At 42.3% G+C, this 26,695-nt stretch overlaps 1 protein-coding gene across 5 annotated transcripts; it reads left to right on the plus strand.

Moving 5' to 3' along the window:
• Nucleotides 1–26,520, plus strand: TP53BP1 (tumor protein p53 binding protein 1). Of its 5 annotated transcripts, none has more exons than XM_084214128.1 (27): nucleotides 1–260; nucleotides 350–401; nucleotides 471–558; nucleotides 803–873; nucleotides 1,508–1,666; nucleotides 2,117–2,198; nucleotides 3,433–3,578; nucleotides 4,373–4,502; nucleotides 4,824–4,915; nucleotides 5,925–6,124; nucleotides 7,071–8,250; nucleotides 11,967–12,086; nucleotides 12,719–12,955; nucleotides 13,970–14,027; nucleotides 15,210–15,302; nucleotides 16,404–16,905; nucleotides 17,588–17,740; nucleotides 19,512–19,801; nucleotides 20,119–20,295; nucleotides 20,531–20,952; nucleotides 21,084–21,275; nucleotides 21,791–21,994; nucleotides 22,490–22,702; nucleotides 23,274–23,368; nucleotides 24,352–24,551; nucleotides 25,347–25,492; nucleotides 26,190–26,520. In XM_084214128.1, exons 1-27 carry the CDS (start codon nucleotides 78–80, stop codon nucleotides 26,375–26,377), a joined length of 5,673 nt encoding a protein of 1,890 aa, XP_084070254.1. In that variant the 5' UTR covers nucleotides 1–77; the 3' UTR covers nucleotides 26,378–26,520. The 5 variants fall into 5 exon arrangements, with proteins under 5 accessions (XP_084070254.1, XP_084070255.1, XP_084070253.1 ...); XM_084214129.1 differs by having other exon boundaries at nucleotides 16,404–16,593; XM_084214127.1 differs by having other exon boundaries at nucleotides 350–558.
• Nucleotides 26,521–26,695: the final 175 nt, after the last annotated feature.

Consider the following 26,695-nt stretch of genomic DNA (forward strand, 5'->3'; position numbering starts at 1 on the left):
GAAGTGCGGCTGGGTTGGGCGGCGGACGGGCGGGCGGCGTAGGGCCCGGCCCGGCCCCGCGGCCTTCGCCGTCCTGCATGGAGCGCGGCGGGAGCAGCCAGCTGGACCCTGGATTCTCGCAGCAGGACACGCCCCTCCTCATCGTGGAGGACTCGCAGCCCCAGGGCGCGGAGGCGGACGCGGAGGCGGACGCGGAGCGGGCTTGGCTCGGCGCGCTGGCCCGCCGGCTGCCGGCCCGGCGGAGCCCGAGCCCCGTGCTGGTGAGCCCCTGGCGCGGTTGCAGCACCACACGGTCTCGCCCTGCTCGGCCTGGCCCGGCTCTGATGCGGCCCCCGCCTCTCTCTTGCAGGACATCGTCCGCGGTCCTGCTGGCAGCCGGGCGCCGCGGGAGCGACCCGCAGGTAAGGGCGGGGCGCGGGGTCCCGGTGGGTGCGGGTACCGCGGTCGCGCTGACGGCGCTGTGCTTGCAGAGCCCATGGAGGGCCCGGCCCGCCCGAGTGCCTCTGGACCGCGGGGCTGCGCAGCGGTGGAGTCCCCAGCGCCCGACCGGGAGAGCAGGTACGTGGGGTGCGCCAGATGGCGGCTCTCGGCCGCCGCCTCTCTGGCCTGCTGAAATCTCTCGTGCTGAGGACGGGCCGGGAAGGCGGGCCCGCTGCCGTAGCGGCCGTGCTCGGGCCGGCAGGGACGCGCGGTGCGGAGGGCTTGGAGCGCCTGGTCGGTGCCAAGCGAGCCCTCCGAACGAGCCGCGGGAAGGCGGCCTGCAGGAGCCCCTGCGCGACGTTAGCGGGTCTCTCTGTTGCAGTGCCCTTGGAAAGGCCGGGGAACGAAGTGAAGGTGATGTTGAGGACTGTGCTTCTTCGCCGTGTGTAGAAGGTAACTTCCCCATTTCAGGTCGGTTTTTGGATTTTCAGAATCGGATCAACCGTCTGTGCAGTTTTTCAGTTGAGCTGACTCACTTGTCTCACCAGGGGTAATTGTGCCGGTAATAATAGGTCAGAAATTGGCATCCTTTTCTGAAAGTTTATTTGTGTGCTTTGGTGTTTGAAAAAAACAAAACAAAACAAAAGAAGGTTGATTTATTATCGTTAGAATGGATCTTGAAGATTGAAGGTGGTTTAGAAGAAGCAGGGATGCATTGAGATCATTAGGAAATGGAGCCTTATTATGAATTGGCATAATGGTCATTGTCATCAGAGGATTTTCAGACACAGGCTGTGTATTATCGAGATTATTTTCTATTCATGGAATGAAAGTCTGCTGCAGTTCCTAATGGCATAAGCCCTTGCTGATTAACACAGATTTTTGAGTTAATGGCCACTGTCCCTGTTCTGATACCATATTTTAATTAGTACAGCTGAGATCAGATCAGTTAGTTTATTCAGAGTTTCAGCCATAGCCTAAATACTTTGCATGTTAGAGGGTATATCTTTTGCCCTTGTAAAAGTGATAGATGGCTCTTGATTTTTTCTTTTTGGTATGTGTGTTTGTAATGGATGTCTGATGTTAGATACAGGCATGTCACAGCTCCAGTTCGGAGTTCTAGAGCTGTCGCAGAGCCAGGACTTTGAGAGTGACTTGGTGCCCAGTGAGGGAGATGCTAGGCTTCAGCTCCACTCTGGACCCGCTGTCCTTTCTTCCAGACTTGTTAAGAATGAGTCTAAATATGGTAAGTGAAAATGATAATAGATGTCTTCTTGCTGCTGTGTAGATTCTATCTAGTTTATTTAAATTATAAATGTTATGTTTTTTGACAGGAAATGCGGTACTAGTAGTTTCCAAAAATGAGTTCACAGCTCACTGGTAGTTGCAAAGAATTTTGCCCCCTCTTCCCTTTGGACTAATTAATTTGTTTTCTTGTACCTGTCCAAGTGCTCTCATTGCTGCTTTCACTTTTCTTTCCTAATTAGTTTCCAAAATATTTAGACAATCTGATACTGAATTCAATCCCTGGTAAAAACCTCATCCTGTTGTTTTTTTTTTCCTTCTTGTTATCATAGATAGTGCAAAATTAATTTTTTTAAATATAAGGCTTGCCTTGGTATTTGTGTAAATTACAGACCTACATTTTCCTATTTGTATATGAATCCAGGTATTTTTCTTTTATCTCTCTTCCTAGAATTTTGTGCGGACAACACAGAAACTGACTCCAGCACAGAAGCACATACTGCTTTGGAGAGCCAGGCAGAGAAGTCTGAAAGGTAAAGCAGTCTGTCTTTTCTGTAGGTTGTTTGCTGTAGGCACACAGTTTGTGGTGATGGGGATTGAAATGGGGCTGCGGCCAAGCCTGATCCCCAGTGGGTTCAGCTGTGAGAAGCAGGTGAGCAGCATTGACAGCATGGTGCCCAGATGTGTGAGCACCATGCTGAGACATGGGGTGCCCAGGTGTGCTGAACAATCACCAAATGGAACAGAGGGCACACAGATGCCATGCAGGAGCATCAGGGGTATAAAAGGTTGGGCTAAAGAATAAGAAGAGCAGGTGCTTGAAGGCTTCTGAAGGGGTATGGTGTTACTTTGTATGGGTAGAAGCTTTCTGAAATTGTATGCGGATATGCTGTGTGTTGTGGCTGTCTCAACTGTGACAGTGTGGGTGTTCTGGAAGGTGATTTGTTTATTTTTTTACTAGATTTTTTGGTATAGAAGAGGGTTCAAGGCAAAAGAGAAAGGTAAAGGGAAGGATGATATACTGCTGAGGCCTTTTTGTAGCAGTGCTGACTAAGGAGTGCTCTCAGTATTCCTTGGTGAGAAAAGATGGGATGTCGAACTCCTAAACACAAAGATATTGATAGGTTTGTTTTTAAGGGAAGTTCATGGCATAATAAATTACCCCAGTAATTTTCCTAAAATGGTATGACTGGAATATACCGGAAACGATAATTCATTTTGAGTTGCAGAAGTTATCTTGAAATAACTTAATCACTGTAGCATGAGCTTTGGCTACACAGGAGAAATATGGAGGCTAAGTGGTGGGTATTCCAGGATGCTTTTGCATATTTGCTATTGTAAACTTTGTTTTAACTGTTTTTAAGTGTGAAACTTCAGTTTGTTAAATAGTATTTATTCTCTCTGGCATAAAATTTATATAATATTTAGTTCATTGTGTATTGTCGTATTTTGCCGCAAAATAATGTTAAAGAGGGGAAGTGAAATTCCTAGAATCTGCATTGAATAGAAGTCAATAAACATCTGTGTTTCATTTAAACATTGCTTAGATTGGAAGAAAATGTAAAAAAATTATTCTGAAAGTGTAACTTATCGAGGATGAAAATGCTATTTTATCAGGAGAAGCTGGTTTTCTTTCTTCTCTCCTTTTTTTCCCTGTGTTATACATGAGTGAATGCCTTCTATCTGTTGCTGATAGATTTTCTTTACAATGTCGTGGTCTTCATATCTTGAATTTCTCAGGTCAAAGACTGTGTCTTGCATTTTCAGAACTCTGCAGGAAGCAGAGGAGCATACCAGAAAGGAAACGCCTGTCAGTGGTGCCAGTAAAACTGAGGAATCCCTTGGTTCTGGTCATGAGGAGCCAGATATCTTGTCAACACAGGAAGAGATGTTTCCCGAGAATCATGCAACAGGTAACAACAGACGAGCAGAACCAAAATGTCCATCCTAGAGATAGTTATAAACATCATACCTACTTGATCTTCACAGACATTTAGTGTTTTAGGGTGTAGCATGCCGTGAGTATTTTTCATGTAAAGTCTGCTAAAATTGAGAACACTTTGGAAATGAAAGGCCACAGCCTCATTCACTATAGTATGGAACAGTATCTAAATGTCACTTCCCATTAGAACGGTTACTGGCTTGTTAAATACATTTAATTTTCTTTGTTTCTGTGCCTCTTGAAGAGCAAAACCAAAACCCAACTTTTACCTTCTTCTGAAACTATTGATGCTCTGCCTTTGTAATGACACACCACTGTGGATAAGAGTGTAGGCAAACTTCTGCCCAGTGGTGTCTGTTGTGGACTGATCTTGTGAATGAACCTTCTGTATCCAGAAGAGTCAGTAACAACCTTCTCACACTGAGTCAGTGGTCAGTACAAAGTGTCTTTTCTTTCAAGAACCTTGCCTATATTTGTGTTCTGTTGCTGGATCAGGTTTGCTGATATTGGAGCCATTAGGGATTTTTTTAGAATTCCCAGGTAGGAAGACTTGTACAGCCTAAAATCTGTTCTGATTTTTCTTTTTCATCTGAACTGTTTTGTGCTTACATTTCACATACTGAACTGTCGTGCAGTCCTTCGCCAGAAGATCAGCTTGTCGTTGCCTATCTGAGAAGGAGCTGTGCAGTAGCATGAGTTTAATTCCTCAGAATTTTCTAATCGCTTTTTGACTGTATTTCTATCTTTGATTTGTTTTGTTCAAAGCAACTGCAGGGAGTGGCTGTCCAGTAACCAGGGTGGAAGAGGGAAGTTCTCTGGTGTGCACCCCTGCCCGCAGTCTGCAAGTCCTGCAGCTCTCTGGGCAGGCATTCCTTCTACAGGAGGGTGATTCCACGTAAGTGAAAAATCCCCAAGCTCTTGCAAGAATTTCATTGCAGTAGCGCATTCCCCCTACTCTCTTCATTATTCAAGGACTTGTGCTTGATTTTAAGCAATCAGTGTTTTAATTTTGCACTATGAGAGGAGCAGGGCCTTATTTTGTAATGAAATGAACTAATGGTGGCCATGACTGTCACTAGTCTCTTACTGGTGAACACCTGACACTCGCCTTTCATGAGAAGAGTTGTATTGTGGTAAGCTGGAGCTTGGTAGGAGAACTTAATTCATTTTTTAGTGAAGTGTGGTTTTCATTTCCATGTTTCCTTTTGGTCTGCAGTGTCTCTTCAGGCCTAGTTACCCCTCCTCCTGTTTCCTTTGGATCCAATGCCCTTGTCCCCAGCAGCCCTACTGAACGGGGGAAAGCAGAAGGTAACGTTTTTCTGCATACTGTCTGTGGTCGTGTTTTTGTGCACTGGTTTAGTCAGAGCTTGCAGCCTTTTCAGAATCTGTTAAAATTATGTTTAAAGAATAAAGTAGAACTGAGAACAGTGAAGGGGTAGATGAAGGGAGAACTGTATTTTTGACTCTGTTGTTTAGGATTATCTATCTGCTATTGATATTTCCTGCATAGCTATCATAATTAAATTAGTACTAGTGCCCCTTCATTTGAAAGATAGGAAATGCTTTGTATAGCATACAGATTTCTGCTGGCAGTTATCTTTTTTAGGAACAAGCCATTCTTGCTACAGACAGAAACCTGTATTAAGTCTATACTGTTAGGGCAGTAGTAAGGACAGATACGAATTGCATCATAATAGGTTATTTTACCTTAATATAGACAACTTCCACAATATTTGTGAAACCTTTAATGTGCTGCAAGTGTGTATCCTAAATTGTGATGCCTAAAGAGAAATTATTCTATATGATATGTTGGTTATTAAATATTTTCTCTAAGCACACATTTACCATCAAGGATAAGATATCCATCCCTGCAGGTTTTTAGTGTGATAAAAAATCAAATATTCCTTTCTGAGAGATTCCTGTCACAGAATGTGAAATACTGTTTTAACAGATATTTTGTTAGCTGGGGTCTAAAGTTAGTTGCATTTTAATAAAGACAGCAAAAGGAAAATAAATACCTCAGAAAAATACCTTTTTTTATAAAGTTTCAAACACTTTTTTCTAATTGTAGAAGTTCTAGACCTGTAACAAAATAGTCATATGAATTTGTAACAAAACACTTGCTTCCCCCTTTGAAAGTAAGAATATAGATATTTTTGTTGATTTTTTTTTTCCCCTTTACAAAAAGAATGCTGTTGGAGATAAGATTTTACAAAGTTGAGTACACCACTGAAGACAAATCTTCTAATATGATGTTGAAAACTTAGATATAACACAAGAATTTAGTGCTAATACTTTTTCTGCTCTTTCAAACCAGATGAACAGATGGATATATCTATCCCTGCAGATGGAAGAGAACTGATGCAAAAGCAGAGAGGAGCTATGCTGGTGGAGATGGCCTTCCCTTGTATCCCTCCACGACCTCTTGCTCAGCCGCAGGCTTCAACTCCAGTGTCCCAGAGTGCCCCAACCTTTCCTGGATCTTCAGCTATACCATCACAACCAGAGTTCTCTCATGTAAGGGTTCATGTATATAGCTTTTCTGAGGTTTTTATATGGCTGAGGCAGATGATGTGTTTCAGTCAACCTCTGTTATTTTATGTTGAGCTTCCCTACTAAGCTGTTCCCACCAGTTGCAGTTATATATTAGTCATATGATGTGGCAGTTTTTCCTGCAGAGAAAATGCATAAGCTTAAGAGGGCATAGTGAGTTACAAAACATAGAAGCTGTTGACTTAGACTGTGCTGCCTTCTTATGCTGAACTGGCCATCCTGCGTCTCAGACTGCATTGTAAATTAGGTTTTTAGTGGGCAAGACCTTAGCATCATTTTTGTGGAGAAAGGGAAGCTGTTCCATAATAAAGTATTTTTATTCTGTAAGGCTAGAATTTATTTACTGCATTTTTCAGCTTTCTTATTCTTGCTGTTGTTTCCTTTGTGTCTTTTGATTCTGGAAATTATAACTGTTCAAAAGGATTTAACAGACAGTTTGTGGGTTTATACCTAAATATTATGAATGTCATGAACTTGCTAGAAACTTCACTAGTTAAAGCAGTGCTTCTTCTCAGCTGAAAACAGCATTCATGTTAATATAATAGATATCACAGAGGCTCTTTCCAAAACCTTTGGTGGTTCAAGTAAAAATAGCTACTAATTTGCCATATTTGCCCTGTATTTTGTGATTTGATAGTGAAAGATAGCAAGGATTGTGTCTGACTTTGCTGAAGATTTCTAAATAGCAATTAATGGTGATAATTCTTCTCAGCAAAAACAGACGAATTATGGCTCTCATAAATGTGTGGGGGAAAAAAGTTTTGGATGTTTTTGTTTTCATTGGTTGTTTTTTAATCTGTAGTTTTGTGCTCAACTTGCTCTGATGCATAATCCAGTGTAATTTTTTAGGAATAATAAACAGTCCTCCTTGGGATGCCCTAATACTCCATGTCCCACTTCTTCATTTTAGGATATCTTTGTTCCAACTCAGAGTCCAGAGAATAAGGATGAAGAAGAAAAAACTGCTGGTGTAACCCCTTTATGCTTACCAGGAGATCTCTCTGGATCTACAGATGCTTTGTCAAAGATGTCCACAGAGGACTCTGTGTTACAGCCTCCTGATTCCTGTAAACTGATGCTTTCTGCAAGTGCATGTAGCCAGCCCACGGATATAGACATCAGTTCAGGCTCTCTGAACACGGGCCAAGACAGTGAGACCACACAGGTAGAGAGGATTTCTGAAAGCAAGGCCTCAGACTCAAGACTCTGTTCTGTGGAGAATGAGAAAATAAAACTAAAAGTGAATGCAGGTGATCAAGCACGCTCTGAAAACTGTGAAAAAGCAAAAAAGGAGGATGTAGAGACTGCAGGAATGCCTGTAGGACAGTTTGTTAGTGCAGGTGTTGGAGGAGATGGGCCATTAGCCTCTACAGTTCATCAGGAGATTGAGTGTATTTCTGGAAGTCAGGCTGCTGCAGATCAGTCTGGTCTGCCTGAGATATTGTCATATGCTCAAGAGACTTCCAAACCTGAGGCAGTTCCTGAGAGTCAGTGTGAAGAACAAGAAGAAAAACTGCAAATAAAAGAGAAGCAAATAACAGAAGATAGGTCTCTTGTTAATATAACACTTTCTCATAGGTTTATTCTTGAAAGGGAAGGACAGTGTCATGAAGATACAGAAATTAATGATTCTTGTAAAAATAGCAAAAATGTAGCCCAGGAATTAGAAAAGGTTGGACCAGAATGTCAGGGAAAAGAAGCTTTGAAAAGTTGTACTTTTGATGCTGTGGAGGCAAAGAGCATGGATAAAACTACTATTAACATGGCAAAACTCAATGAAGTTTTAGCTAAGCCTTCTGTAGGGGAGTTTCTGGAGCAGCACAATTTGCTTCCAAAGTTACAGAGTGATGTCCAATCAGAAGTGGCACTGTGTGCCAAAAACCATCCCGATTGTTCAGAATTTGGACAGGCCGTGATAATAAACAATCAGCCATCTCTTCAAGAGAGAGGGTTTGAAACACATGTGGTTCAGCATGAGAATCCGGTACCAAAGAATATGGAGGATACTGTTACAACAAGGAATCTGGAGCGGGAAGAGCAAATGCAGCCGCAGGAGAAGGCAACTTCTAAGTCCCCCAGTCCTTCCAGTGGTAAGTGAATTCAGGTGGTAGTTCGCAGATGTGTATTTTGAGTAATGTCAAGGACAGCTGTATACAATCCTCAGTGTTTTCAGGGAGCACTGATACTGGATGCAAGATGAGAAGCATTATACCTTACTGTGTTATATGCAGAACATGACTTTGCTGTTTTCCCCTATGGTGTAATTCTTGTTCCTGACTCTCACTACTTTAAGGTAGAAATGCAGGGCAGCTTGAAGAACTAAAAACGCTGTGACCTTGGCAATGTTCAGGGATTTTTTGTGACTTCTCCCCCACTCAAGAAGCAACAACAGCAGCGTCCTTGAAAGGAATAGGGTGTGTAGTAGTCAATATTTTCCCTCTTGCAGGTCTCCTTATTTTTGTTTTCCTTCATTCTCAGAGGAGAACTTTCTTTGTGGGGGTGTATAGGGCAACTTTGAGCTAAAAGCTAATATAGCAATTTTTTCTTGTGATTTTTTTTTAAAGTAGAATGGCTTTTCACTTGCATGTCAGCTCTGGCTCAGCAGGAATTGTTGTGACCCATTAAAATCATTTAACATGCTGTGTGTCATTATACAAGCTGTGGGATACTACATCTGTTTTGTTTGTGCCTCTTACCTGGCTTCATCTTTAAACACAGTTCTCTAGCCCTTAAATGAGAATGAACAAAGAACGATTTTAGTATCAGAATATGTATTTCCCCCCCGATGAAGTCTTTTAGGAAAAGGGAAAGACTGTAGGACCTCCAGTGTTAATGTTAAGTTGAATGATGAAGTTTTTGCTACAATATTCTTGATTTTCTGAAAGAAGAAAAATAGTTTTACTATATAGAAAATAATGCTTTGAGGGGATCTAGTCAAAATACTGGTCAGGATGTTCAAAGGTATTCTGACTCTATTGCATTTTGTGATCAAAGATGAACTTTTCTGTGAACAAGTCCATGGCATTTGGGACTGCAGGTTTTTTAAGACAATTTGGCATAGTCAGGAGAACAGTACTGGTCTTCAAACTTAAGAAGAGTATGGGTTTTATTAAATGCAACAATAAGTTTGGCAGTACATGGCTGAAATGATGATAAAGAAAAATAGCTGCAGTTACATAACAAGGTTAAATGTCAGGTTCCACTTCAGTGTTGTCTTTCACAATTTTCACAGTCCAAAACTTCCTTTTTTTAAGAGACCCTAAACAGAATTGTCATTGACTTTGGATAATATTTCGCCTCTGATACTGTACTGAAAATGTTTTGGCTTTTTTCTTAGACTAATCTAAATGCAATTTAAGCACATCACAGTTGGCTGCGTTTACTTTTAAAAGGGAACTGTAAGCGATTTTTTAAAGAAAATGAATTCCAAAATTAATGCTTGTTTGTGTTTTATGCATTTGTATTACACTAAAGGGCTGATTGGTGTTAGGAGAGTACAGGCTTTCGATCTACTCTACCTAATTGCTTTCAGACTCGTGAAGCATGGTGGAAAAAGTATGTAGAGTGGTATTTGCTCTTCCTGCCATCACTCAGTCGTTAAGATATGAAGAGCTGTAGAGCATCCCTCTACTCTTAAAGCAGCTTTGTTATTGTAATAATTATTTTCATAATAAATATTTTAGGAGTCTAATCCCTTATCAACAAATTATGAAGCATAAATCAGTAAGCACAAACTTTGGGTGGGGGCTTGCTAGGGGTCCACCCTTCATCCAGGTCACTGACGAGTAAGTTGAGGCTGGACCCTGCAGTGACCCCTGGGGACACCACTAGCTGCAGGCCTCCTAACTAGATTCTGTGCCACTGATCACATCCCTCTGAGCTCTGCCATTCAGCCAGTTCTCACTTGACCTTGCTGTCTGTTCATTCAAACCACACTTCCTGGGCTTATCTGTGTGGATGTTTCAGGAGACAGTTTAAAAAATCTTGCTGAAGGTAGTACAGACACCATGCACTGCTCTCTTTTCATCTACCCAACTAGTCATTCCATCAGTGGAGGCAATCTCGTTGGCCAAGTGTGATTGCCCCTTGGTCAATCCATGCTGACTACTCCTGATGACCTTCTCCTCCATCCTTGATGATGACAACCAGGATGATTTGTTCCGTCTTTCCATGGATGGAGGTGCAACAGTGGCTTAGTTCACCGAGTCCTCCTTCTTGCCCTTTTTGAAGACTGGAGTGACACTGGCTTTCTGGTCTGAGGTATCTCCTCTACTCCATGACCTTTCAAAGATGAGGGAGCATGGCTTAGCAGTAATATCTGCCAGCTCCCATAGCACTCATGGGCACATCCTGTCAGGGCCCATATGGGTGGTTGTGGGTGTCAGATTTGTTTAAATGATCTCTAACTTGATCCTCCTTGACTGAGGGAAGTCTTCCTTTCTCTATACTTTCTCTCTTGCCTCCAGGATCTGGGTTTCTGTGGCGCTGGGCTTATTAGTAAAGACTGAAGCAAAGCAGGTATTCAGTAACTCTGTCTTTTCTGTATTCTTCATTACCATGGCATCCACCTCACTGAGCTGCAGACCCACATTTTCCTTAGGTTTCTTTTTGCTGCTGATATTCTTGGAGAAACCCTTCTCGTTGTCTTTGACATCTCTTGCCATATTCAATTCCAAATGGACCTGAATCTGTTACAGGTTGATGATCATAAGAATGTAAGAAAAGTTTAGCTGTCTTGATTAACTGTTTTCATTAATAGAACAGTTGAGACTGTAATGTGAATGAAAGCATTCAAACTTCTAGGTGAGGCATTCACATTTTTTTCAGTTCTTGTGAAAGCTTGTTTGTATTCTCTTTCATGGTAAATGTGGATTTATAGGTTAGAAGGGATTGTGGAAGCTAAATCAATATTCAATTAAGTTACTTCAGTTTTTAGATAAAACACTTTTTAAATAGAGGCGTGCTCTAGGCCATGATATGACAAGCATTCATAAACTGTTCATGAGGAGGGGTGGTTTGCCTTCCAGTGTCTGAGTACCATTGTGCTAGAAGATACCTACCCACTGCAAAAATACAGTGAAGTTCTTGGATTGGTCTTCAGGATGTTGCAGTTTCTTAGCCACGTCTTTAAAGCTTGTGATAGTGAGAGAGGTGATGGTTTTCAGCGTTTTCAAACAGATGATACATAACTGTTTGGTGATGGGGCATTTTTCTGTGAGAGGATTATGCTAGTTACTTCTCTGTAACATTGAAAGTTTGCAAATAAATGCATGGAATGAAGCAAAAGGAAAGAGCATTTTACTAGGTTTTTGATTTATTTTAGTTGTTAAATCCTGCAACATCTGCACATAGTAAATCCACTAGGGCATGGTTTCCCTGATGCAATAGGCCACGAGTAAGTTATAGGTTATCAGTTCAGGCGACATGTAGATTTGCCAGTTCATTTCTGTCCTAACCTTCATTTCTGTTTTTGACCTCATTTTCCTCTTCTTTGAAAAATCCTGAGCATCTCTGAAGCAAAGCTGCGTTCTGTAGAAGTCCTATTAATGTCAGGATATTTAGTCTCCCTTTTATCTAGCACCTGGGAGCAGCTGCATTGAGTTGATCACAGTCTAGATTTTCACTGAGAGAGATTTTTCACATAACATGTGAGGACCATCAGTTAGAACAGCTGTTCAGGGGGGTTTTGTACAGCACCACTGTTATGCTTTTTCCCTATTTCCACAGCACAGTGAGTATGTGCTTTTGATACTTGAACTAAAGTACATCCTTTAAATTACTAATTCTGGTGCTCTGTGTCTTTTAGGAACCCCGTTTCATTTTACTTTGCCAAAGGAGGGTGATGTCATTCAGTCCTTAACTAGCATAACACCACCTCTTACTGGCCATCTCAAAATGGGACCCAGGAGACACAGCACACCAATTGGTGAGTTTGACCCAAAAGGCTCTGTTCTGCAATGAAAGCCTGGAAGCTTTTGATTCTTGGTGCAGTATGCATTAGGATAACTCAGACTTGCCTTGGCAAAAAATTGCTACATTCCCCGGCGGGGGCAGGGGGAGGGGGGCTTATCCCTTCCCCTCAATTTCCTCGTCATGTTTTCTCAGTCTCTAGTGAGGGTGTTTGCTCCCTGAGTACAGGGTGGTATGGAGCATGTCTTCCTTGCACTCACTGTGGTCCTGCATACAACTCCATTAAAGAATGTAAAAGAGCCTTCTTAGTAGCAAAAGAGCTTAGACCAAAAGATTGCTTCCAGTGTTCATCATATTTTATCAGGACTTTCTCTGCTAGGTTCACAAAACAGCACCCTGCAAGTGCTAGATGAAAAGAAGTCTGTTCTGCTTGGGTTGTAGTAAATTATTCTGTCACAAACTAAGGGTAATACCTGTGCTACAGAATTTTCATGCTTCAGATCTCTAGAAAGGAATTTCCACTACTGCAGCTTTACTATTAATGCATGCAGTGAAGTGTCTTCAAACCAAAACTAGGACCTCAACCCCAGCAGTGTGAATGTGACAGTAGCTATTTCTTGTTTCTTGTTTTTGTTTTTCTGTTTTCAGTGGATGATACTTGCCCAGACAGCACTATAGCAACCAGTGATGTTACAGCAGAGGGCACAATAGGTACCAACAATGTCACTGTGGAAAGTGCAGTGGTATCAGCAGATGTGTCAGAAGCGTATGAGAAAGGAGAGTCTGGTGTGGTTCCTGAGTCAGATGCAAAACTTTCTCTGCGAATGAACCTTGTTACCCCTGTGAATGATGGGAGTGAGGAGTCCTTGCCATTCAGCTTGGAAAGTAAGAGGATGAAACCTGAAGTGTATGAGTCCTACTGGATCTCAGCCCTAACTCAGAACTTCTCTGTGGCATTCCCCAAGACAGTCTCTGAGTCCCTGTAATTTTTCTCATTTTTCTTTTTGGGCAGTGTCACTTAAATTTGTTTCTCTGTTTCTGCAATGCTCTATGCAAGGATGAAGTGAGAGGAGAGGCTTCTGTTGTGAGGAAAGGTATTTCCAGCAGACTACAAATTGTGATGTATAGTGGCAATGGTACGCAGGACAGGAAGTGAAGTTTGATTGTGTTGGGTGGGAAAATATATATATATATAGGTGTGTGTGTGTATATATATATATATATATGTATATAAAAGAAAATCATAGAATGGTTTGGATTGGAAGGGACCTTAGAGATCACATAGTCCCAACACCCCCTGCTGTGGGCAGGGACACCTTCCACTAGGCTGGGTTGCTCGAAGCCCCATCCAGCCTGGCCTTGGACACTTCCTGAATTGGGGCAGCCACAGCTTCTCCAGGCAACATGTGAAAGTGCATTACCACCCTCACAGGAAAGATTTTCTTCCTAACATCTAATCTAAATCTCTTGTCTTTTTAATTTAAAACTGTTTTGTTTTTTTTTTTTTTCCTTCTTAATAAGCCCCCTTTTAAGTACTGAAAGGCCACAATGAAGTGTCTCTGGAGCCTTCTCTTCTCCAGGCTGAACAAGCCCAGGTTTCTCAGCCTGTCTCTGGGAGGGATTCTCCAGTTCATCTCATCATATTTGTTGCTTCCTCTGGACCTGTCCATAATCTGGAAAAAAAGTTTGACAGGATTTCAACCAGAAGAGTGGCATTCAGTCTAATAGTCTAAAAGTTGTAGAAACTTAGGTCTGTTCTGAGAAGTTGGATGGGCAAGCCTGGGCACCCTTTGTCCAGTGTTTCTCAGCCTCTCTTCACTGAGTGTATGGAGCTGGGAAAGGTCGGGAGAGTCCTTTTGGATGAAGGTAAAATCATTCTTCCATTCCTTCTTGTTTCAGAGCCTGCAGCCAGTGACAGGAAAGATGGATCCTCTGCTGCTGCTGAGGCTGCTGCTAGGTAACTGGGCTTCTTGCTGGGCAGAGTTAATACAAAGGTCTGGGTAGATCCTTTCTCTACATATTATCAACCGTAGGGGAAAAAAATTAGGAGGAGACACAGAAGCAAGGAACATTCTAGCAGAAGATGTGATATTGACTCAATAGCTCTTGCAGCAGGTTTTAATTACATAGGCAAAGTGGGAACCCCACTTGTTTGTTCATTATGGGCTCTGTGGTTCCTACAAATGTCAGCATTTTGGCTCCATTAGATTGTCGTCAAAGCCAGAAATTCATGTCTTTTGCAGTCCAGAATGCAAGTCTGCCTTGTCCATCTCTTAAATTCCAAATATATGGGTTTCTGCTGTCTTTCAAGGTGCAATTTTCTGCAAAGAATCTCTGAGAAGTTCTGAAAGAGAATTGTCTTTTTGGTGTAAAGCTGATAGAAAGTCATAATCAGTTCATGGATATACAGAAATCACAGGCTAACATTTTGACCTAAACAATGAGTTATTCCCTTGGTCATTTTGATTTGTATGTATCTATCTTACCTCACATTTTATGTCTAGCATTGCTTGATTTAGCTTGCAGGAAGTAATGTTTGTAAATACTAACAAGAATCTCAGTAGGAAGATGGTGACCTGTAGTAATCTGAGTGAAGAGTAGTGGTAGAAAACATAGGAATAAACTCAGTATCTCTTGTTACAGGATTGCTTGGTAGATGGTAATCATGCATCAATGCTGAGGATGGGTAATAATAATTTCTCACTACTTGAGGATGGGATGAATATGAACTCTCAGGGTCTGCTTTATGACTGTCATTCCCAGTATTTTTGCGGTGCCATGAAATTCCTGAGAAGTAAGCCATAAAGGATCTAACTGTGTCTTCTGGTGGGTACCAGAGGCAGTAAATGCTGAAACTCTTGATGGTGCTGCAGTTTTCCACACAACAGTTTCCGGAATTGTTCCATTGCTCTTGGCTTTTAGGGTGTCTTCAGAAATGACAGAAATGCTTGTGCAATTGCAGCTTCATTCTTGATCTTTGAGATTGACTGATATGATCTGTCTGTGGCTGTGTAGGTCAAGAAGCTCAGTACCCTTTGTTGTTCTCACAAGGAGCTAGAGAATTCTTGTTTGGCTGTATGAGGGTTTTTCTCACTTCCTGATGCATTTTTGTTTGTTTGTCTTAAATCTGCACTCCTAGCTCACAGAAAGCATCATCTGTGTTCAGTCGTGTCTGTGAAGTTCGTCGAGAGGATGAGGCCAGAGGTCATGGTCTTTCCACTTCTCCATTTAGGTAACTCCTCACAGTCTTTGCCTGCCAGTCCTGGTTGGATTTATATTCAGGTGTACACTTTCTACATCAAAGAAATTGTGTTAAGCCATTTTCTTTGAGTGACTTGGAAGGCTGGGGACAATGGGGTAAGTATACTAAATCTGTATGTTGTGTGTCACGTGGTTATCAGGCTTACCTTTTGACTGAGTGGCCATGTGATTCCAGAAGACTGATATGCTTCAGTGAAGTCTTGGGTTCGAGAAAATTTGAGATCATATTTAAGGGTGTTTAAATACCTTTTCTATCTCCTTTTCTAAGATCTTCTGACCAGTTTTGTTTATTTGTCGTTGCTGCTGCTATTGTCCCCTTCCAAAGGACTGTACAACTGCATATGTTACAGTGAGGAGGATGCTGCCTGGAGAACTAGAAGTAGAAATCTGCTTCTTCAGTGTTTTCCATTCTATCTTTTGATGGGACAGTGAGGTTTTGTTCTATGTAGAAAGAGTAACCTGAGTTTCAACAATTACAATAAAGACATAATGAATTGGGAGTTCCAGCACTGGGCAAGGCACAGCCAGAAGGCAAGACAGTCACTCCTCAAAATCCTCAAGTACCCAAGGGAAGCCAGCTTCTAGTTTGGCTCAGTATAGTGTCCCATATAGTACTTGGCAGAGGCAGTACTTTTGGCAGAGAAGACAAATTCTAATGAAAACATCAGACAGCATTTCTGTTTATGCTGCTGGGTCTTCTTGCTACATGTAATTATCAGTTTCAAGCCAATCAAGCTCTGGAGGAGCCTGAAGTAACTTCAAGATGACATGCTTCTGGGAAGTTGCATAGTTTGTGCTTAATGTGTGGAGTGTAACAAGAAAATTTATATTTCAGAAAGCACTTAGTTCTGTACAGCGTCAGCCATATGTTTTACCACCCTATGTATCACTTCAGAGGTACTGAAAGATTTTTTTTATTATTTGAACACTCTGAGTTTTGTGCAATTGTAAGAAGCAATTGAGTGACTGCCAAGGTGGGGGTTTTTTAATACTGCTTTCAATTGAGTGGCAGCATACTGGTTGTCTTGTTTTCCTAATCAATGGTTTTGATCTGTGTGTAACCGGTTTGCAGGGGGGATCGGTTAATTTTTCCTGGCACACAAGAAGATGCTGAATTACATACCAGTCCCAGTGGCTGGCAGTACCAGCAACAGAAGGAAGACGGCAGTGGTGGACAGAGCCTAATTCCTCAGAGGATGCAGCAGGACTGCCATCAGCGATCTTCTGGTGCTGGGGATGGAGAGTCTATGGAGACTGATGTTGTAAGCACTCAGGCAGAAGATAGGAGAAGCATGCAGAGAAAACAAAATAAGGCTGTTCAAATTAATCAAAGTCAAAAGAGGTGGGAGAACATCAAAAATAAAGGGATCCAAACTACAGCAGACTGTCTTTTTACCCCAACAACTGTTACAACAGCAACACAAACATCAGAAGAAATCCGTAGACAGGTGGAAATGGGAACCAGTATGTCTGGGCAAAAACCTGGGCAACAAGATGTGAACATTCAAACTGACGAGAGTGGGGAAAAGCTTGTCAACACCTCTGGAGATGACACGGACTCTTTGCGCAGTCAGGTGGGATGAGGGCTGCCTGTATTTAACTGCTTTAGGACAGTTAAAGTATCCTTTCAGCCAGTAGATTCGTTAATAGTTGGTTCTCTATTGAAAAAAGGCCAAGGACCACTTTAAAATGTTAAAGTCACAAGCTGTCCTGAATCAACTGTTAAGGTAGCAATACTTGCTGGACAGCATGAATTTGGAAAGTAAATGTCTCCATATGTATTTTCTGGAAAAATGTGACGAGTTTTGATTGGTTGGTTGATTGTTTTTGTTTGGGATTGAGTTTTTTATCAACAGAAAGACTAGAAAAATGATTTTTTACTAAACATGATTTAAGACTAATGTGTCCTGTGGGAAATAGTAGATTAACAGGACCATAAAAGACAGTGCAAGATTGATGTGATACGTGTGGGAGTCTACTCAATCAAAGAGTATCAGAAGCCACGCTAAACAAGTTTGCTGTTTGCTCCTTGGACTGTTGTGTTTTCTCTTCCTCTTCTTGTCAGCAAAATGTGTTCAGTTCTCCTTTGTTAAGGCCTCCTGTGTTCCATTAATTTGTAACAAGATGCTTAAAGGTTCCCTACTTCTGTACTTTAACATGGTATGAAGAAACTGTATTGCAGAGGTAGCCCTACTCAGAAATAGTTTGCTTTTTGTTGTGGTCTGTTTTGGTTTTACTGTATCCTCTTTATTACAGGGAGAGGAGGAATTTAACCTTCTTCACCCCCCCAAAGGCCGAGTTCAGCGTCGCCACATGCGGACCATTCGAGAAGTGCGCACTGTTGTTACACGTGTTATAACAGATGTTTACTACATCAATGGTGCAGAGGTGGAACGAAAGGTAGTTGAGGTAAGTTCCTGTTTTCATGGCTAAATGGGTTGAGATATAGGCTGAAAAAAAGTAGTTAAAGTGAGAACACATTATGACTGCAGGAAACAAGCTGAATGAACAAATCTGGGTGCTGTGATGCCAAGGCTTTCTTCATGAGCAGACTTGCAGGCCATTTAGTGAACAGCAAAAGCTGTGGTTTTGATGCTGGTATGCTTCATGCCGTGTGTTCTCAAGACGCATTTAAGTCCCAAAGAACTCAACAAAAGACTTAACTGTATGTATCCAATTATTTATCCAATTATTTTAAAAGTCTTGGAGTTTTGGCAGAATAGAGATATTTCAGAATGAACAGAAATTTTACTAGTAAACAAAAATCACTTCTGCCTGTAAAATTGACCTATGTAAGATAGTTTAGCCTGTTTTGCAGTTCAGTGTCATTTTTAACCACAGTCTTTTGAGTCCTGTGTACCAGAGGTCTTCAAAAGGTCTTCAAAAGTCAACTTAAAACTGAGGAACAAACCAGCCTTTTATTAGTACACTTGTGTTATGTCAATTCATTAATTGGAAAGTCTTTAGAGAATCATGACAGATAGCTGAGAAATGCTGATTTGATGGACACAATAATCACATCAGCCTGCAAGCAATAAAATGTTACTGCTATTCTATAAAGGTAAATAACCTTGAGAGTCTTGCGCTGTGTAGTCACAATGAGTAGTGAAACAAAAGGATGAACTAGTTCAATACTTTTACATCTGATACTACACCTGGAATTCTTTATTGTAACGTAAAAATGGAGAATTAAGTGTCCTGAAATATGCTTACATAGTTTGTGTAATCACAATCATATAACCATTTCTGCTTTACCTGCCAACACTTGATATCACTGTTCTGTAGATGCGTGCTTTTATATCCATAAAGCTTTAGTAACTCCAGATGACAAGTTGTCTGAAAGTGATCTTGGATTACAAGCAACCCAAAGCTCCTAGTGTCTCATGTATTTGTTGCAGTCTCACTCTCTAGAGGGATGGGAATTATTCAAAGCCAGACCAGTTGGATGCCAAGCTGAGCTCTGCGCTGTTGCTAAGGAAATTTCCCTGTCCAACTATCCAGGAGCCACTCTGGCAGTCACAACAGTACCACCTGAGCTGAGACTGAGGCCTCTTTGCAGTGGACAGCTCCAGTGAGCTGATGGGTGCCCTGCTCGAGTCCCTGTGCACCCTGCACTCACACAGGCAGATCAGGTTTCCTCACTGACTGGACCCCAGGTTTCCCATGGCAGAGTCTCAGACATCTGGATCCTTAAAATAATTTAATCTTGTTGCAATAACTAAATAACAAAATAACAGCTTGACCTGGTGCTTTCAAGGAGAGACCTCGAACAAAGGGCACCCTGAGGTTTTATACCCTTACAGTCTAAGCTGGAAAAATGTGGGAAAGTCTGGGGGTCTTCTGTTCCTGCTGTGCCTCCAAGTGTCCAGGTCCCATGGCCTTTTGCCTGGGGCTCTCGCCCCCCGGAGCTCAACATGCAGCTTCCACTCGCAGCCCTGTGCCACCTGCACTGAATGTATTCCTCAACACTGCTGACTGAGTTCTTAATGTGACTTCTTGATACAGAGCAGCTGCAGGCCTGTAGTGAGAGATGCACTCTGGATTAGCACAGACTGAAGTTTGTATGGCTGTCATCAGCTTCATGACCATGGTATCAGCTTGTCTGCGCTTTGGACTGGTGATTGTAAAGCGTCTAGCACTTGCATCATCTTGGACAATCCTCTTTTCTGCTTATTTTAAGGAAACTGAGGAGCCTGTAGTGGAGTGCCAGGAATGTGAGACTGACATGTCCCCCTCTAGAACTGCAGGGGGCTCGTCACTGACCTCAGGGGACCTTGGTGATGTCAGCTCTTTCTCGTCGAAGGCTTCAAGTCTCCACCGTACATCCAGTGGAGGAAGCAGTGGTCACTCTGCCACGCACAGCAGCAGCAGCTCAGGGCGAGGAACTGGAGCTGTAAAAGGGAAAGTGTGTGGGACAGAAACCGGAGACTTTGCTTTACCCATTGGCAGAGGCATCTTAGGAAAACTGAGGTAAGTGCAGAGTCTTAGGAAAAGAGGAAGAGATGTTTTGCAGAAACAAGTATCTGGCTTGTGAGTGTGAAGCAGGGTAGACCTAACTCAAAGGTTTTCTGAAGAAGATCTGGCTTGATGAGCAGAATTAAGGAGGTAATATTTGCTTTTGCATCTGTTCTTCCTGAAGGAGTAGCTCGTTTCCTTGTGAGGCATTACTTTGCAGTTTAGCAGCAAAGAGGCAAAATTCTGGATGTGTTGTGAGATGATCAAGAAAATGGGAGGATCCTAGTGAGTTGGCTTTTCTCCTCAAAACAGTTAACTCATAAATTCTCTAGCCCTAGGAAAGGAGCTGGTCAACCTGCATCGCCACTCAGAGTTAGCCAGACAGGAGCACTGCCTTGTGAGGAAGAGGAGGACTGTATGCCTGGCACTCATCAGGCTGGCAGAGCACCTGCGACACTTCGTGGACGAGGAAGAAGAGGACGCCCACCATCTCGAACAACAGGAACAAGGTACCCTGGAAAAAGGAGACTGTAACTTTAATTTATTGCAAGAAAGAGAATAGGGAACTTCTGTCTTAATGTCCTAGAGGAAAAAGAGTACTGACTATTTCAGAAGTTTCTGGGCACCTCCCCCAGGTATTTTATACTTAGTAAATGTTTTTTTCAGGTCCTTCTGGGAATGCTGCTTTTTTTTTTTTTTTTTTTTTAATCGCCCTCCCTTATATGGGATTGCTTTTTTCTACAGAGATCTAGCTGGACTGCCAGGTATGGAGGATCTCTCGACTACAGCATCACCTGAGGAGAAATCATTTACTCGTTCAGTTCGCCTGCCAGATGGAGGAGAGAAATCTGACACTTCTGGCTTCTGTGCCTTACGTCGTAGTGACTCTCCAGAAATCCCATTTCAAGTGGTGACTGTTCCTTTGGACTGTGCAGACTCATCCACTGGGAGCAGCTTTGTGGGCCTCAGGGTTGTAGCAAAGTGGTCCTCAAATGGGTACTTTTATTCAGGGACGATTACCCGAGATGTTGGAGCAGGAAAGTACAAGCTGCTCTTTGATGACGGATATGAGTGTGATGTGCTAGGAAAAGATATTTTGCTCTGTGATCCTATCCCACTGGAGACAGAGGTGACTGCACTCTCTGAGGATGAGTACTTCAGTGCAGGTAGGAGCCGTGCTTCAGTTTCATACTTGGCTTTCTCAGTTGCTAAATGTGGTGGGAAATGGGTGCTTGTTCCAGGAGGATGAGAAGCCTGGGTATGGTTGGCTAACAGCTGTTAGTTGCTGTCTTGTCAGGTGTGGTGAAGGGACACCGGAAGGAGTCTGGAGAGCTATACTACTGCATTGAAAAGGAAGGCGAGAGGAAGTGGTATAAACGAATGGCTGTTATCCTGTCTCAGGAACAAGGAAATAAGCTGCGGGAGCAGTTTGGGCTAGGTCCTTATGAACCTGTCACCCCTGTTACCAAAGCAGCTGACATCAGTCTTGGTAAGGAAAGATGCTGTTGAGCTGCTGACTGCTATTCTGTGTCTTGTGCCTTTGAGGTAACCCTAGTGCCTGATCTGAATTGCCAGTGTTTAAATGCTTTTGGGTATTCAGTGATGCTTTTTGTACTTTATAGTGAGATTTTTGAGATCCTTTTATTGTTTGGCATCAGAGACTTAGTGGTATTGACTGGCTTGTGGAAAGTGGTCTGCTTCAAGGACAGTGATGCTTGCCATATTTAACATAAACTTGGTGGATGGCTGCTTTGATAATAAAGTCCCAGCAGTACTGGCAGGAAAATAGACAAACAGGGTACAGGGCTTGAGAAGAAAGAATTTTTTTTTTTTTTTTTTTTTTAATTTTTTAAAATTTTTTTTTCCTTGCTTCCCTCTGTCAGAGGGTGGTGGCATGTATCTTCAAGGCACTATTGAGTTGAGCCACTTTTGTACAGATAGGTAGGGTGAAAGCTTGTGGAGTTTGGTGACAGCCTGTGACTAACTCCTGCATACATATTGCAGATAATCTAGTGGAGGGGAAGAGGAAGCGACGTAGTAACCTTGGTTCTCCCAGCACTTCCAGCAGCAGCACAACTCCCACTCGTAAAGGGCAGGAGAGTCCACGTGTCCCACCTGTATCACTGTCTGGGAAAAGGAAACTTCTTGCTTCTGAAGATGAACGATCCCCAGCTAAACGTGGCCGCAAATCAGCAATGATAAAGCCTGGTGAGAACTTAAATTCATCTAGTTTTTTCATCTGCTTTCCATTTTTCCATAACTAAAAAGTAGATCAGATTGCTTTTTTTTTCCCTACGTGGTTTGAGGCTGATTCTCCCTGGATGCATTCAGCAGCCAGAGATATTTTTAGCATATTCTGAGTATTTACTTGTATTTACTTGCTGTCTTTTCAGTTCTGCCTTCTGACTTTAATGTTGTGATTGGTCTCTCTCTTATTTCTTTAGTCAGTCATGAAAGCTGTTAAAGGGACCCTCACAGCAGTCAGTGTTGTTTCAGGGTGTCGATAAGACTCGCAAACTTGCCCCATTAGTCCTTCACGTTTTGATTTGACAATCCAAAAGGATAAAAGATCCCTACCTAGCCTAGTGTAATTGTAGCTCAATCCTGCCTCTCTGTGTCTCCTGCAGTAAAATATCTGAGTTGGACCGATTCCTCAGGTAAGACATATCTTTGAAGACTCATGGTGCTTCTGTCTCTCTGCAGGGGCTGTGAGAGGTGGAGAGTTTGTAAGCACTTGTGAAGGTGTAGATGCTGCAGATCCCCCAGTACTGGACAGCAACCATGGACCCTTGCCCCACAATAAGACCCTCTTTTTGGGCTATGCCTTTCTTCTCACCATGGCAACACCAAGTGACAAATTGGTCAATCATCAGAAGCCATCAGATGGTCCCACTGGGAGCAGTGAGGAGGAAGAAGGTGAGGCAAATCTTACCCATTGCATTTTCAAGTGAGATGCTGTGTCTTTAGGAAAAATGCGGATACTGTCTGATCAGACATTTCTGTGAGTACTTGTTTGCCCTTTTGCTCTCTAATCCTCTGACTTAGCCAACTTGCGGCCTAAGATGTGATAAACCTCGATGATGATCATAGGCTTGTTCAGCAAGCTAAGAAAGATGTGAAAATTAGCGAGATCATCAGTGTCAGAATAGTATAATGTAAGAAGGAAGGGTTTGAGAGCTAAAGGATAGTGCTGGCAAGCATAGAACTGGAAAGCATGTATGAATTGCTCCAGTTAGCCTTTGATGGTGTCGTGTTTCATGCTGTCAAAGAAGTGACAAGGTGCTCACCTGGCTGCTGGTGTGTTGTTGCCCGTTCTGCTGCCCCCCTCACCTTTTTTTTTTTTTTCCTGACTCTTTTAATGATTTTCTTTAGAAATTCTTGGGAGAATAGCTGGGATCCCTTACTGGAATGGATGAGGGCTTTGTAGAGTAAGATGTAGGAATATAAACAGAAAGTTCAACTTTTGACTATAATCTTTCTGCTGTAGATTTTTTAGAGATTACTCCGTATGATAAACATTACATAGCAAAACAGCTGCGAGCAGGAGCTGGCTATATCCTGGAAGACTTCAATGAAACCCAGGTAAGGGTTCACTTACTAATCTAGAACAACAGTCACAGAATAGTTGAGATTAGAAGCAATTTCTATAGTTTATCTTGTCCAACTGCTCTGCTGAAAGTGGGTTCAAATAGAGCAGATTGCTTAGGCCTTTTTTCAGTTGTGTTTTGAGTATTGTCAAGGATAGAAGCAACAAAGCCTTTCTGGGCAGCTTGATCCAATTAGGAAAAAAAGGAATTTCTTGTATTTCAGTTTGTAACTGTTGCTTCTTGTCCTTTGAGTGGATAACACTGAGAAGAGTGTGGCTACATCTTTTATATACCCTCATATCAGTCATGAATATGCATTAAAAAGACCACCCAAGCCTTCCCTTTTTGATCTTTAACAAGCTCAGCTCTCAGCTTCTTCTGGTATGTCAGGTGTTCCAATGCTCAGGTCTCTTAGTGGTCCTTGGCTGGATGTGCTCCAGCATGTCTGGTGTTTTTGGTATACTGCAGAACCTGGAAGTGGATGAAGTACTCCAGATGTGGTCTCACCACAGGTGTGTGCCTTGGAACACTTAAGAGGTAGAGCTCTTCACTTACCAGATCTATTTGGACAACTACTGTAATTTAGTGTGGCTTTTTTTTTTTTTTTTTTTTTTTTTAATAAAGAGGGTAAATTGTTTTTGGAGCATCTTGCTTGAGGAAGCAGTCTTGTCTATTGACTTACTGAGTCTCAGACTAAAAGGTAAATCATCTCCTTTGTCTGAACTGGAGAAGAGCTATGATACAAAAACTGCTAGAGAGAGTTTTTGCCTAGAGCAACTGTAGAGCTTGGAATAGGATATGATTAAACAGATTCTGAAATCAGTACTACCTTTATCTAATTCACCTTTCACATAATATGGCTGTGAAAATCAAGGTTTCAGTTGTTTTCTTCTTTAACCTGTTTAGCATCAGGATAATTTTGGGGTATTTTTTGCAAGCATTGCCTCCTGTTTACTTGCCTTCTTTTCTCCCCTGAAGTGTAATGCAGCATACCAGTGTCTTTTAATTGCGGACCAGCATTGTCGAACTCAGAAATACTTGCTGTGCCTTGCCAGAGGGATCCCTTGTGTGTCTTATATCTGGGTCCATGATAGCTGTCATGCTAACCAGCTTCAAAATTATCGGAATTACCTTTTGCCAGCTGGATATAGCATCCAGGAGCAAAAATTGCTAGAATGGTGAGTGCCAAATAACCATGATCTGAGTCTAGAGACTCTTGGAGAGACCTGTTACACTTGGGAGGTTCTCGAATAGCTACAAATACTGAGGATGACCTGAGTACTGGCTCCCTATACTTTCCCTTCCATATAGGAACAGCACTTCCATCTCTTTCCTTGGACTTACAATGATCTCTAATGCCAAGGTACATTTGGGTGCCATATACACAAAAACCAGAGTCCCTTTGGAAGTAAGGAAGGTGTCAGTCTTTCTTATGAGGAAGGCAGAATTCAGACAAGGCTTCCCACACCCTTGGCTAATTTCTCTAATTGCTCAGAAATTGATAAAGGAAAACAATACTATGTTAATTTCCTTTTCCCTTGATATGTTTTGAAGCCAGCTTCTGCATTTTCTGTGGAGTCTAATCCAGTAAGCCTGTTCTGAGATGACAGAGGAGGTCAGACTCCTTAGGCAAGCTGAAGGGCAGACACAAATTTGTAGTTAGCTGTAGACTTTTGGGCAGGAGACTGAGGTCTTCCTGCTCAGCCCTGTCAAAGTGGAAGCAATTTGGATGTGCACAAAAAAGGTGGTTTAGGATTAGGGAAGAGTTCAGTTTAACTTTGGATATAGACTGCCGCACACATATTCCACTAACACTGTCTAGCTCTATGTTAGTCTCTATAAACAAAGGATAGTCACTCCAAGTACTTCAGGAAGGGTGGTAAGAGAGTGGGTCATGGTGTGAAAGATACTAAAAAATCATATATAAGAGCAAATCAGGTGACTAGGCTACTGGATTTTTCTTCACTCTGCAGGCACCCACGAGAAAACCCATTCCATAACCTGAAGGTTCTCCTGGTGTCAGACCAACAAGAGAACTTCCTGGATTTGTGGTCTGAAATTCTTATGACAGGGGGAGCAGCATCTGTTAAACAGCATTACTCACATGCTCACAACAAAGGTACTCACTGGCCATTTTCTCAGGGAATCCTATGCCACTGTGGTCTTTATTATGGTTTAAAACCATGTGGGATGGTTTACAAGGTTGTCTGTAAGCAGAAAGGCAGGCAAAGGGCGGACGCTCACTACTCTAATATAATCTGTATATAGATTACATCTAGGACACCTGTCCTGCAGAGGAGAAGCTGCAGCAATTCAGACAAAGGCTGGAAGCTGATGGCTTATCTTGAAAGGGGGAAATTGGTCTCTCAAATTGTGCTTCTCTTGTCCTTCTGAACTGGGTTGTCTCTCCCTCTCCATATGTGATGTAGGCCCTAGCACTCACAGCCTGAGGTCAGGACTCAGGGTCATGCCTATACTGCTGGCTACTGGTATTCCCCTAATTTTTATCTGGACTAAAAGGAATATTTTCTTGTGAGGTGCAGGGCTGTTGTAGGTGTGTTTTAACTTTTACAAAAAGAATTTGCTGCCTAGGAATGAGGAGACGAATGATTCATAGTGGCAAAACACACTGATCTGCCAGGTTGGATGGAACTCGAAGCAACCTAGTCCCCACTCTTGGCAGAGGGTAGAAAGAGATGAGCTTTAAGGTCCCTCTCAAACCAAATAATTTAGCATTCTGCGCTTCTGTGATGTTCTGCTGCAGAGCAAAATCCTCTTTCTTCATCTGACAGATGCCTGTCTTTCCTCCTGTACAGATATTGCTTTGGGTGTTTATGATGTGGTGGTGACTGATTTTTCCTGCCCAGCTGGTGTCTTGAAGTGTGCAGAAGCTTTACGGCTGCCTGTTGTCTCGCAAGAGTGGGTGATCCAGAGTCTTATTGCTGGGGAGAGAGTAGGCTACAAGCAGCATCCAAAATATAAACATGACTATGTCCCTCACTGAGTGAAACTCTGCCCTGCTGTCCAACTGTTGTGCAGACTGTGTTTTTAACAGGTTTTAAATGTTTGTGAATTGGGCAGTATGCATGGATTATTGTATATAGTTTTATCTGCTGGACTTTTATGATTAAATAAATGTTTGATCTCTTGTGGTATCTGCTGGTACTCCTCATTTATCTAAACTTATTCAGGGCAATGCCTTCAGGAAAGGAGTGCAGAGAAAAAAGAAATGCTTACATTTCTCTGAGCTGAATATCACTAATATTCTCCTTTGAGTAAAGCCTGAGCTAACACAAAGTCAATTACAGAGGAAGGGTGTTTT

Source organism: Fringilla coelebs, assembly GCF_963513975.1.
Source record: "Fringilla coelebs genome assembly, chromosome: 12".
Lineage (NCBI taxonomy): Eukaryota > Metazoa > Chordata > Aves > Passeriformes > Fringillidae > Fringilla > Fringilla coelebs.